Source organism: Phalaenopsis equestris, unplaced genomic scaffold (assembly GCF_001263595.1).
Source record: "Phalaenopsis equestris unplaced genomic scaffold, ASM126359v1 Scaffold209189, whole genome shotgun sequence".
Classification (NCBI taxonomy): domain Eukaryota; kingdom Viridiplantae; phylum Streptophyta; class Magnoliopsida; order Asparagales; family Orchidaceae; genus Phalaenopsis; species Phalaenopsis equestris.
The window spans coordinates 154,619-166,789 of NW_018228370.1; the positions used below are offsets into that span (position 1 = coordinate 154,619).

At 30.4% G+C, this 12,171-nt stretch overlaps 1 protein-coding gene across 1 annotated transcript; it reads left to right on the top strand.

Annotated features, from left to right (window-relative positions):
* Positions 1-402: 402 nt before the first annotated feature.
* Positions 403-11,029, top strand: LOC110036610 (NAC domain-containing protein 21/22-like). Its single transcript, XM_020741092.1, has 3 exons — positions 403-751; positions 9,294-9,568; positions 10,447-11,029. Exons 1-3 carry the CDS (start codon positions 568-570, stop codon positions 10,879-10,881), a joined length of 894 nt encoding a protein of 297 aa, XP_020596751.1. The 5' UTR covers positions 403-567; the 3' UTR covers positions 10,882-11,029.
* The last annotated feature ends 1,142 nt before the right edge of the window (positions 11,030-12,171 follow it).

Below are 12,171 nucleotides of genomic sequence, written 5' to 3' on the forward strand. Positions count from 1 at the left end.
GTTCTACCCTTTAGTTGAGCAATATCCTTCTCATTTAGCCATATTTCATTAGTTTACTTTTTGAGCTCGTAAGTCCTCGCACCTTAGCAGCAGGAGAAATATTTAAGTACGGAGAACGCACGTAGCGCTCTTTGTGTAATCCCCTCCCAATAACTTCTAAATAACTTCTAAATAACATCTGCGAAGGTTATTGTTGGGTTATTGCAGAGTATTGCGGAATATTTTCGGCGTTATTTGAAGTCAATATCCTCAGCAGTTACATTTTCATAATCTACTATTATACTTTTATATTTTCTCGGTATTGATTGAGAAGTTATTGGGAGAAAATTATGCACCTGTTCTCCACAGGTAAATATTCCTGTAGCAGCAGGGTCATTTTGGGCAGGAGGACAACCGCGGCTGTGTATCATTTCTCATATAGCACCCGCTTGACTTTCTCTACTTATTTATTCGAGAACTTGCCCCTTATGCTGGATTTCAGCACCTCCCCCAAGTGTCTCCATCGTCATCGCTTCCCTCCCCTCTTTCTCCGACTCTAGTTTCCTCTTCTCTTCTCTTATCAGAAACATGAGCGCTTTGAGCATGATAGAGGCAAGGCTGCCTCCAGGTTTTCGGTTTCATCCACGAGATGACGAGTTAGTCTGTGACTACCTTGAAAACAAAATATCTGGAACCGAAAATGGAACTTTTCACTGCTGCCTCATGTTGGTCGACGTTGATCTCAACAAGTGTGAACCGTGGGAACTTCCAGGTTATTTTTTCATCACTGCAACCAAGACTTTACTCTTCTATTTTAATTTGTTAACACATAAACTGCTATGTTTTTCTGTGTGTTTTTCTATGGTTTTTGGTGCATATGTTCGTCTTTGTGCTTTGATTCAGATATTTTTATTTTGCATGCTTAAATTACTGGAGCTAATCTCGCCTTCTCTGATCTTCTATCTGTATGTGGTTGCATGTTAATTCGACATACTGATATATAATTTTTTTGAATCTATGTAAAACGATACTGCAATTAAGAGAACAATTTTATGTCTAATACTGCATGAGATTGTAAGCTGTAGTGAGGTTGTGATTACTTAATATAAAGAAAAAAAAAACACTTTTCTTTCACTTTTGTATGCAGTTCCCAGTAGAAGTACTCGTCTTAAACTTGAATATCAAACTTAGGAGTTATTAGCGCTATCAAAATAGGTCCTGCTTTGGCGAATAAGATTATGCATATTTATTCTAATTATTGTAACCTTCACCTAAATATTAATCCTTTTATATGAAATTATTAGTTTTTGTAAAAGGCTCAATGACCTGGTGATGGGAGGCTTTGGCTCCCCAAAAATATTTTATTTTATTAGTTTAATTTCCTCTCAATATTAATAGTTCTCTAGAGGCTTTTTTGGATTTATTCTAAGGGATATGCCTTTTTGTTTGTTTTTTTATTTTTTTTATATTCTGTTGGAATTATCCTTTCCTGCTAGTGCTTCATACTGATTTATTTATTTCTCCAACTTGAAATTAATATTTGTATAATGTTCCATACTTTTCCTTCTTAATTTCTGCCATGGGACATATTAGCTTTGCCGTGTTTGCTTCCATAATAGCACTCTAACTTTATGCGTATAGTTCCACGGCCTTATATATAGTTGTAGAAACTAGAAAATAACCCTTACGTGATCAGAAATGATAGCTTTTAAGTCAGTCTCCTATTTCTAGAAACCAGAAACTAATATGAAAGCTCAAAAACAACAAAATAAGCATTTCTTGTTTATTCAAAAGTCATCATTATTAGTAGAAACCTAAAACTGAAAGCTACAACTTTCCTGCCAGTTTATTCGTTCCTGTAAAGGAAACAATTCCTAAATTTTGTGAATAATATGTAAGATATGTTTTTTTATTGCTTTTTTATTATTATAAGATTTGGTACTGTAGATTGAGATTTCTTGTAAGATTAAAAAATTGAGCAACATGTCTCTATCATTTGCAACGATCTATTCAAAAAAAGATTTAAATTGTGATAAATATATATACATGATGTTTATCTTTTTAGTCCAAAAATGAGTCCTTTTACTTTTATTGCAGAACAGCTTGTTTTTGCACAATTTCCGTAAGTTTCTCACGGAAGTTTTGTAGTTAGGATAACGATGTAGTGCAACTGAATATTGATTTCCTTTTTTTTAAGACTGACAATTAGGTTGTTATTAATTCATATTATTATTCACTGTTTCCATTCATATAAATTTTTATTTGGCTTCAACAACCATAGCTTCATTCATCTTTTCAAAAATCAATTTTCACTTTTTTTTAAGAGATCATTTGGTTCTTTTACATCCATTATATATGTTATATTATTATATATTAGAGAATGTCAATTATTCCATTCACCAACATCATTTACTATTAATTTTATAAATAATATTTATGATCTATTCTAGATTTCGATCGGTATTATTTTTCTAAATCTAATTGCCAGGTTACATTCATTTGAATAAATGCATAATCTTATTCACCAAAGCAGTACCTATTTTGATAGCGCTAATGAGTTAAGCTAGATATTCAAGTGTAAGACGAGTACTTATAAGAAAGCATTCTTTCAAATGGGAACTACAACAAAAGTGAAAGAAAGTGTATTACTTCACTACAGGTTACTATCTCATGCAGCATCAGACAATAAATTGTTCTTTTAAATTGCAATATCGCGCTACAGAGAAATAAAAAAAATGATATTTCAGTGTGTCCAATTAACATGCGACCACATAGAGCAGAAGATCAGAAAAGGCAAGATTTGTTCCAGAAATTTAACCATGCAAATAAAAGGTATCAGAATCAAAATACAAAGACACACATGCACCAAAAAACATAGAGAAGCACAGAAGTAATTAGGAAAGAAAAATAGCAGTTTGTCTTATTAAATTAAAATAATTCGAATATATCATTTGTTACATCAGAGTGCTTATTTTACTCTAAACTATATATATCAATTCTTTTTGTCATAGCTTTGGCTCAGCTAAAATCCATTAGCGTTAATCATAAAATTTTTCATTAAGTGTAATAAACACATAAGAATTGTGTGGTATGTACGTAAATTTCCAAAAATATTTTGAAAATTGGATCGTTATAATCGTTTCAATTAATTTAGATATGTAATTTATTATCGAAACTATTCATACATTTTATACTGTCTCTCTTTCTATATGTGTGCGCGCGCGCACGCGTGGGTGTAGATATTTGACGGGCATAGATTGAGACTTGGCCGATCAATTGTCTACCGCCCATTAATAATTGGGTTTAAGCATATTTCTTGCCTAAAAGAATATGTTCGACCTAACTGAATTATCTGGTATTTTAAACATCCCATTCGATGTACTGCATCGGGTTGTGAGGAAGATTGTTTGTTCTTCGGATTATTAAAGGGTTATTTTCTATAGAAATATTGGTTTATTTTGCTTAGGTTACCACCCACTATTTGTTGTACTTCTTAGGAATCTGTAGGCTATAATAGTTTGTGAATAATATTAAAAATTTTAGTGGTATACAACCAAGTTAATGTTTACTGCATTACACTAATGAAACTCCAGAAATTTTGATTTTTTTAATTATTTAATACTCCTAAAGTCGATGCTTATTATTATTTTTTTTTTTTGGGTTTTTTGCAAGACGCTTTTGAATGTTCTGACATTTGTTATTTAAAATTTTAAATTATCTTGGGCGAGTATTCGATTGGTTCGGATGGTTTGAATTTTAAATTGATCAAATTGATTGCATTATCAAAGATCAAAAAAGTATAACCAATTAAAATTTTGATAAAACCGAATTGCCAGAATTTATTTAGTTTAAATGATGAGGAATGAGCCAGCATAAAAGTTTTGTCGAAAAGCTATGACAAATAATGGCTTACAAACAAACTAAAATTTAGTTGTTGATTGGACTTCGATTTTGAATAAACATCAATAATTATATATCTTATATGTACAATATCAAGTAATTTCATGATTCTTCCATTTAATTTTAAATCTTCAATTTTTTGGTTATTTTTTAAACTAAACCGAATAAATTAAATTTGTAATTATTAGTTTAATGTTTCGGTGTTGGCCAAATAATGCACACCTCTAATTATCTCTAATCATATATCTATAAATATATGTATGTATAAATATATATACACACATATATATATACATACATATATATATATACATACATATATATTAAAAGAAATGGCCGGAGGCTATTAGTCGAACCCCAACCATCCCTAATGCTCCTAACCTCTCAAGTACCACACCCTGCACATGGAGGTTCGAACCCCAGACCAGAGGGGACTTACACCGCCGAAATGGATGCTCTACCAACTTAGCTAAGAACGCGGCGCGCACGTACTGTGCATGTCGGTAGTGCAGCCTCTCTGAAGGTAATAAGTCCTCTCAAGTCAAAGGTTCGAATCCACCCATATGTAGGGTGTAGCACTCGAATATTTAGCACACCTAAGAATTTCCGGGGCTCATTTAATAGCTTCGGTCATCACCTTTAAAATATATACATATATACATACATATATACATATATTTATATAGATATATAAATGTATAGATATATGTATATGTATATGTATATATGTATGTATAAAAGACAATTAGTCATTTTGAATGCAGAATATATGATAAATTTTGAACCTCACACTCTATTCCACGTCAATATCTCACCCCAGTCCTATCGAACAACTAACCCAGTTTCGTTGTCATTTTATTATAGTTGTGGGTCTCTTTCATAAATTGTTTCCTTGCCAGGATCACCTAGCCCTCATTTAGTTATCATCCCATGAACTATGCATCAATTGGTATCTAATTTGTTAGTGCCTTACTCCTCTCATTATTATATATCAATGCATCATCAATTGTTTTCACCCGACTATGTATCCCGCTTGTACTAATTTTCTTTCCTGATTCTTTTCATGTGAAAATGTAGGCAGTATGACAATCCTCTTAAATTTGCATATTAAAAAATGTGTGTAGTAAAGGCCACTCCTCTGCCAAGTTCTTTATTTTATTAGTTCATTTTGTTAATGTCAAGACAAGAAGTCAAAGTGTCAATCCATATTAAGACTTTGAGCTTATATATTTTCAAACATATTACCTCTCAATTTCGTTATGTTTACCAAGTCATCTATTATCAATTAAATGTCATGCATAATGTTTGTCAATTAAAATAAAATTCACACATGGTTATTTATTACTTCCTCAATTATCTCATTTCATCCTCTTGAAATTATCTTTTCTAAGGTATGGGCCTCACCTATTTATTATATTTATGACTTTAAATACTATATTATTATTGTAGACTAATTCAAAAATTATACAAGACATTATTATTATGCCAACACTCACTGTCCACACTTCATCTTACCTACTTCATCTTATAAACTTGATACACTTTCCAATTCATATGATTTAATTTACTTGTTACTGTCTCACTTAAAATGCCAATCTTTAAATATCTTAATCCGGCCAAGTTAGATATTTGTACTTATTATTTAGAAAAAAATTATTTTAATCACTTTTCCATTCATATCTTCCATAATAATTTAAGCTTTCTTAAGTCATAAGTGATTTGGATTTAGCTAACTTTTATATTAGGTTACTGATGAGACTGTAATTACTTAAGAGTTACCAAAATATGAGTTAATGATGAGACTGTAATTACATGATTGCATTTATTACCATTAACTAATATCAAAAAGTAATTAATTATTCTTTCAAATATTAACAACTTTTAACACATCAAAAGAAACTCCAAAATAAATGGTCAAATTAATTTAAAAATAAAAATAAAGTAATTTTAAAATAAGTATTGTTTTCTAGTATAGTTGCATTTGTGTTATATAGATTCTCTTTTTCCTCCAGTTATTTATGTTGAGATTTTATCCTAACAATATGAATTTAAAAAATATATATGAGCTTTGGATAAATTCAGTTAATACGTCATAAATCTAAACTATAATATTTTAAAATGAGTTTGGAAAAATTAATGTATTTTTATTAAATAAAATAAATTGACAAAAAAATTACTTTACTTTATTTTATCGTAACTATAAAAATGTTGGAGATCATGAACATTAATTAATATGAGTGAGTAGAACTCAATGTATAGCTTTTCTTTTTCATTTTCTTTTTATTTACTTATTTTTATGAAGTTATTTTCAAAAATTATACTATTTAAGCTACTTCAAAGTCAATATGTTTCTTAATTTTATTTTAGTTTAACTTCCCTGACTAGTATTATCTAGAGGTGAACTCCATTAATCGATATCTACATAAGATAAAAAGCATACTGAGATAATTATAAAATTCATTTAAACATGTCAAATAATTTTAATAGAAAAGATAATTATGATTAAATTTATAGTAAAATATTATCTAAATAATTACTTTTTTCATTAATTACATGCATTTAAATTTGGAGAAGCAATATTTTTATAATTATAATATAGAAGAAAAAGTATACACTGAAAAGATTTAGAAATATTATTTCTCAACCTCAATTTCATCCTAGATTTTTCAAGTAGTTTTTCAAATAGTTTAAGAATAAGATAACTATGGAATATGATCATTTAAAATATCACTTGTTTTATCAAATTTGATTTATGTTTACTTAATCTTACTTATAGTCATTCATAGAACATAAATCACTCATTAATTCCTAACAAATGTGTTACATTGTATTTATAACTTATGAGTCACTAGTATTATAAATCATTCATATATATTTTAATTAAATTTATAATAAATTATAAGTGAATGTTTCCTTTCGAAAACTATAATGCAACAATTCGTTAATTCTTATTTATAATATATAGAATCAATGTTCAGAATTTTATACCTTAATGATTCCAATTATCTTTATTTATAAAAAAATGAAAAATAAACACTACTTATAATCTCTATAATGATTGAATTAATCATATAAAGCATATAAAATAAATTTCATATTATATTAAATTCATGAAGTTTCAACTTTTTTTTTAATATTAACTATTCTTAATTAATATAAATTGAAACTATGGGATTCCATAATTTTTTTATGTTTATCTAAATCATATCTAAATGTTCCATTTTTTCCTCTTCCATTTTCGAAGGCTCTAATGATTTTATATAAAATAAATCTCCCTCAAAAGCCTAATAAAAAGAATTATCTTAAAGTATAAAGCAAATTTAAGCTTTTTAAATTGAACTTTAAACACTAAATCAAACCTACCTCTGAACTCAAAAAAAAAATCCTTATAATTCTCTCAACCCCGCTCACTTGACTTTGTGTAACCCCTTTTGCTTACATGTCATATTATCATCTTATTCTAGCTCTCTATTTTACTCGATCATGCTCTGCACCTCCTTAGCTCTCACTTCTTGTTTACCCATATAAGGTTTATCCCCTATGTTTCTCTCCTTTTAAAATGCAAAATCGTTGGTATTTATTCAGTTAATTGATACTACATGATTTCAATACGTCTTTTTTTAGTAAAATGTGATTTCGTAAGTCAATCCAACTTTATGATTGCCACTCCTCTGCATAAAGCATTCACATAATCTAACTCCAATCAATTGTACTCTATCCTTTGATCAATAGAATGTTTTACTCAACCCATCGTCACTCCTTAACCCCCTCTAAAGCCATTTCCTATAATTCTTATACTTCTAGAAATCATATTTAACCCAACAAAAACTCATAACGTGTCTGGAATAGCTAAAACTAACATTTACAAACTTATTCAAAAATTCATCCTCCCCACCACCCTCAATAATATCAATGACCACTTACCCGTACAATATAAGACTTCAAATATCCAAAATAATAGTGATCCATGTTAAAATATTTTGATTCTCTTGTTTAAAATAATTCATGAGAAGTTCTTGTATAATTGAATTTTGCGTGCTAAACATCTTATTCCATGATCATTTTATAGATAGATATAAAACCCACTTAGTGTTTAAGGGGTTTCACCATCGTTTAAGGTTTGATTAGTATAGTATTTTCAACATAATGATCAGGCGCACCACTGCATGCATGTCTTGTTCTTAATCTTATTATGAAGCATAGTTAATACTTATGGTAACTAGATCTTAATAATGCCTTATTTAAGAGTATTTATCAGGCATATTCATACCCCAGTCATGAGGATTCAATAATCAACTATTCATCTCATATATATATGTTTCAAAATATTATATATGGCCAAAATAACAATTTTATTCCAAGTATAATTAATTATACCAACTTCTTATCACGTATGCATTCACTAACATAAATACAATACCTCTTCCATCCAAAATATGAACTTATCAATCTTTTTCTCTAATAAGGTGGTATCAGAGCCATAATAACCTTGAAAAAAAATGAAAAAAAAAGAATGGCTCCCATATAACTTCTTATGCTCACCAAGAGTGATTATAAAAGTTTGAGCATCAAGATGAAAGCTATACTACTAACAGAAGATGTTTGATATCATTAAAAAAAGAAGATTATAGTGATTAGAATGATGTTGGTTTATCCCAAGAGAACATGAAAGCCATGAATGATTTAAGAAAAATAATAGTTAACAAATCTAACTCATATTTCAAGTTTCAAGTGGTATATGAAGATGGATTTAAGAAGGTTTCAAGTACAATTGTAATTAAAAAAATTGGAGAAAGGTCTCACACTTGATATAAGGCAGCCGGGCAAGTTAAAAATTTTTTTTTCAAACCCTTAAAATATCTTCTCCAATAATTTTATATTTTTTTTAGATTTGCCTCTATTCATTCATTGTTACTCATTTGATGCTCTGATTCTTTTTGTAAAAAAATATTTAGTATTGAATTGAGGTGGAAGGAAGAACTGTGTCACCCGATCCACTCATGTCTTTGCCTCTATGAACAATAAAATTATATGCGTCGAAAGTTGTTACTCTTATATTATTGTTAACAATTTACTCTTAAACATTAATGGAATTAGATACATATTTATAATTGTTTTGAACTTTCATGAGCTATGCTCGTATAAACCATGCCATTATTAATTTAGTGCAATTTTTTATTTAAAAGTTCCAACAGAAGTTCTTAAATTTCATGGATAATCTAACTTAAAAAATAATATTAGTACTTATATGGTAACACATTTTGAAATAAAGTATACTTGAAGTCAAAATTTAGCCATAATTTATTTTATGTAATGTTGTTACAGTTGTGCAACCATGAATCTTAATTTCATTATAGATTTAAATGGGCCAAAAATTAAATAATCAATCTTTGATGTTGTGATGACTATTACAGAAATCGCATGTGTTGGAGGAAAGGAGTGGTACTTTTTTAGCCTTCGCGATCGAAAGTATGCCACAGGGCAACGCACAAATCGAGCAACCGAATCTGGTTATTGGAAGGCAACAGGGAAAGATCGACCTGTGATGAAGAAGGGAGTACTTGTAGGAATGAGGAAGACTCTAGTATTCTACGAAGGAAGAGCCCCTAAAGGGAAGAAAACCGATTGGGTCATGCATGAGTTCAGAATAGAGACAAATTCAAAAAATTCAACAAATCTTTCCACCAAAGTATGTATGTCCTCTAATTTTCTTTATCAATTATTTGTTTACAAATATGAGCATTTGATGCTTATGCAGTTTTAATCATATTTTAGTATTTTTCCAATGAAATGAAATACATATTGCAACCCATTGCATGTTACAATACGATTAGCTAATGCTCGTGGTGGGTTAGTATGCTAATTGTTCCTCATGTAAATTTATCTTGTCAAATCTATTTCTATATTGAGGTCTAAAGTTATCCTCTTAATTAATGTTCGATAAGCAATAATTTCGACAAAAAACTGCAAAAAAATTTAATAAAAATCAACCTTGAAAAATTCAACTTAATATGTTCCATAACAGCCAAAAATAAACTATAAAATACACCTAGCTAATACTTCATCTTAAAAGATTCATCTCCAATTTGTTTGGATACACTACATTAAAAAATACCATACGTATTCATTTGCCACTTCCTATAACTTATACACTTTCTACTTCAAAATCGAATATTAATGAAAAAAAATTTACTAAATGATTACAACATGCTAATACCAGTATTATAAAATGAGGAAAGTAATTCAAAAGGAGAACAAAGAAAAATTAGATCAGAACCCAATAGAAAAAAAAATCTTATGATCTTATCCACAATAATGACACATATAAATTATAGTCCCACTCGCACGTTGCTTCTGAAACCCACTTGGCAACTACAGTGTATCTTTTGACGAACAATGCTCCCACTTGCAAGTGATTTTGAATTCAATTGCAGCTTACTCAAAAAATTCTGCCTTCGAATCAGTTCCATATTATCACATTCCTCGCAATGCAATAACTAAAATCTAAAATTCATCTCAGCAACCTAAACATTATTTGATCGCACTTATCTTCTGAAACACATGCAGGAGGACTGGGGCTTATGTAGAGTGTTCTTCAAAAGCAGAGGCACAGCTCCAAACCTGATAGAAACGACCGTACATCACTACGATCACAACGCCTCTTCTTCCCTCCCTCTAATGGATACATACATCACATTTGATCATGCAACAGGGAATCACAACCAGACCCAGATGAGTAACTTGCAGGGGTTTCATCCAGTGCAACATGTTCCTTGCTTCTCTAACCCGCTTTCGATGCTCACCACAACCATGTCCCATCTACCGGTCCCGCCAATGCAGTCTGCATGCCAACCGCCTGCCGATATCGACGCCTTCCTGATGAACCCTACTTGTGAGATAAAGGTGATAAAGGCTGTGCTCAGTCACCTCACCATGCTTGAGGGAGGGCAAAAGAGGGAGGCTTCTATGAGTTCAGGAGATGGCCTACAAAACAATTGGTAGCTTGTTCAACCTTAAGGAGAATTTATATGTTTGTATGGTTAAAATTAACATATTAGGAACCTAGCTAGTGTGCTATTGAGCGTATACAAACAAAGCATATACATAGATGAATATGTATATAGATTACACACCAACATGTATTTGCAATTCTGAGATTGATATATTATGTCTTAAGGAATTAATATATGTTTTAAATTGTTTAATTTTTTATTCCAATGTGAGAGGGGTTTGTTCCTTTGTTATGTATTTTGCATGTAGTCTTTAAGCGAGTAAGCAAACATTATAGATGTACACGGTTAATCAAACAGCATGATGAGCCTTTATTCTGTATGTTTTAGCCATTAAATATTGTACAATATGCATGAAAGCACTATAAAATAAATAGTTTTACGATTTAAATGTATTAAAAATTTTTCTTTTAAAATTTTTCTTTTACTTTCAGTAGCATTTATATGACCACAACTCTCAACTGTAGGCTCTATAATCATTTATTGTTTTTTTTATCTTAAAACTCAAAGAACTCACTCATGCTGGATCACCCCCATCAAACTACATTATATTTTAAGGATGAAGATGGGTTATTAGTGAACTCCACTCTCATCATTCAAAGCATCATATTAAAAATTCACCATCATCCTCAAAGTTTGATAAGATCTCTAAATGTGAAGGCCCGTTTGTTGACCTCACTTTTGGTTGAGGTCTATAAACTTCTTTAGTAGCCTAGGTCTAGCCATAGGACTTTCCTATTGACTAGTCTTAGAAAACTAGAAAAGGTATCCTCACCGTTAGAAATTCAAAACTCTTCGCTTTACTCAACTTGAAATTCCACATATTGGTCTTAACCTCTAGCACTTAGTAGGTAAGATCATTAAGAGGGAACTCAAGGAAAGTTCCTATAGGACTACTTGGCCTTAGGATTCACCCTGGGTGTTGGTTTTGAGTTAAGGTATACCATACCCCCACAATACCCTGGCTAAGATCAATACATGAGAGCCCAAAATGGGGATTTCATTGATTCATGGTTCATTTAGAATGGATATTTATCCAATTCTACTTGAAATGCTCCTCTTGGGTCTTTTGCCCTAGACACCTCCAAATTACCTAACTGCCCTCGGAACCCAAATTTGGCCAAAATTCCCAAATTCTGCCAAAATACCCAAAACTGATCAAAACTCATTCCAAACACTTTGAATACATCCAAATTTCCAAAATTGACAAAAATTTCAAAAAATGACCAAATTACCAAAATGCCCTTCCATGGCCCAAAAATCCAAAAATTCCAAAAATTCC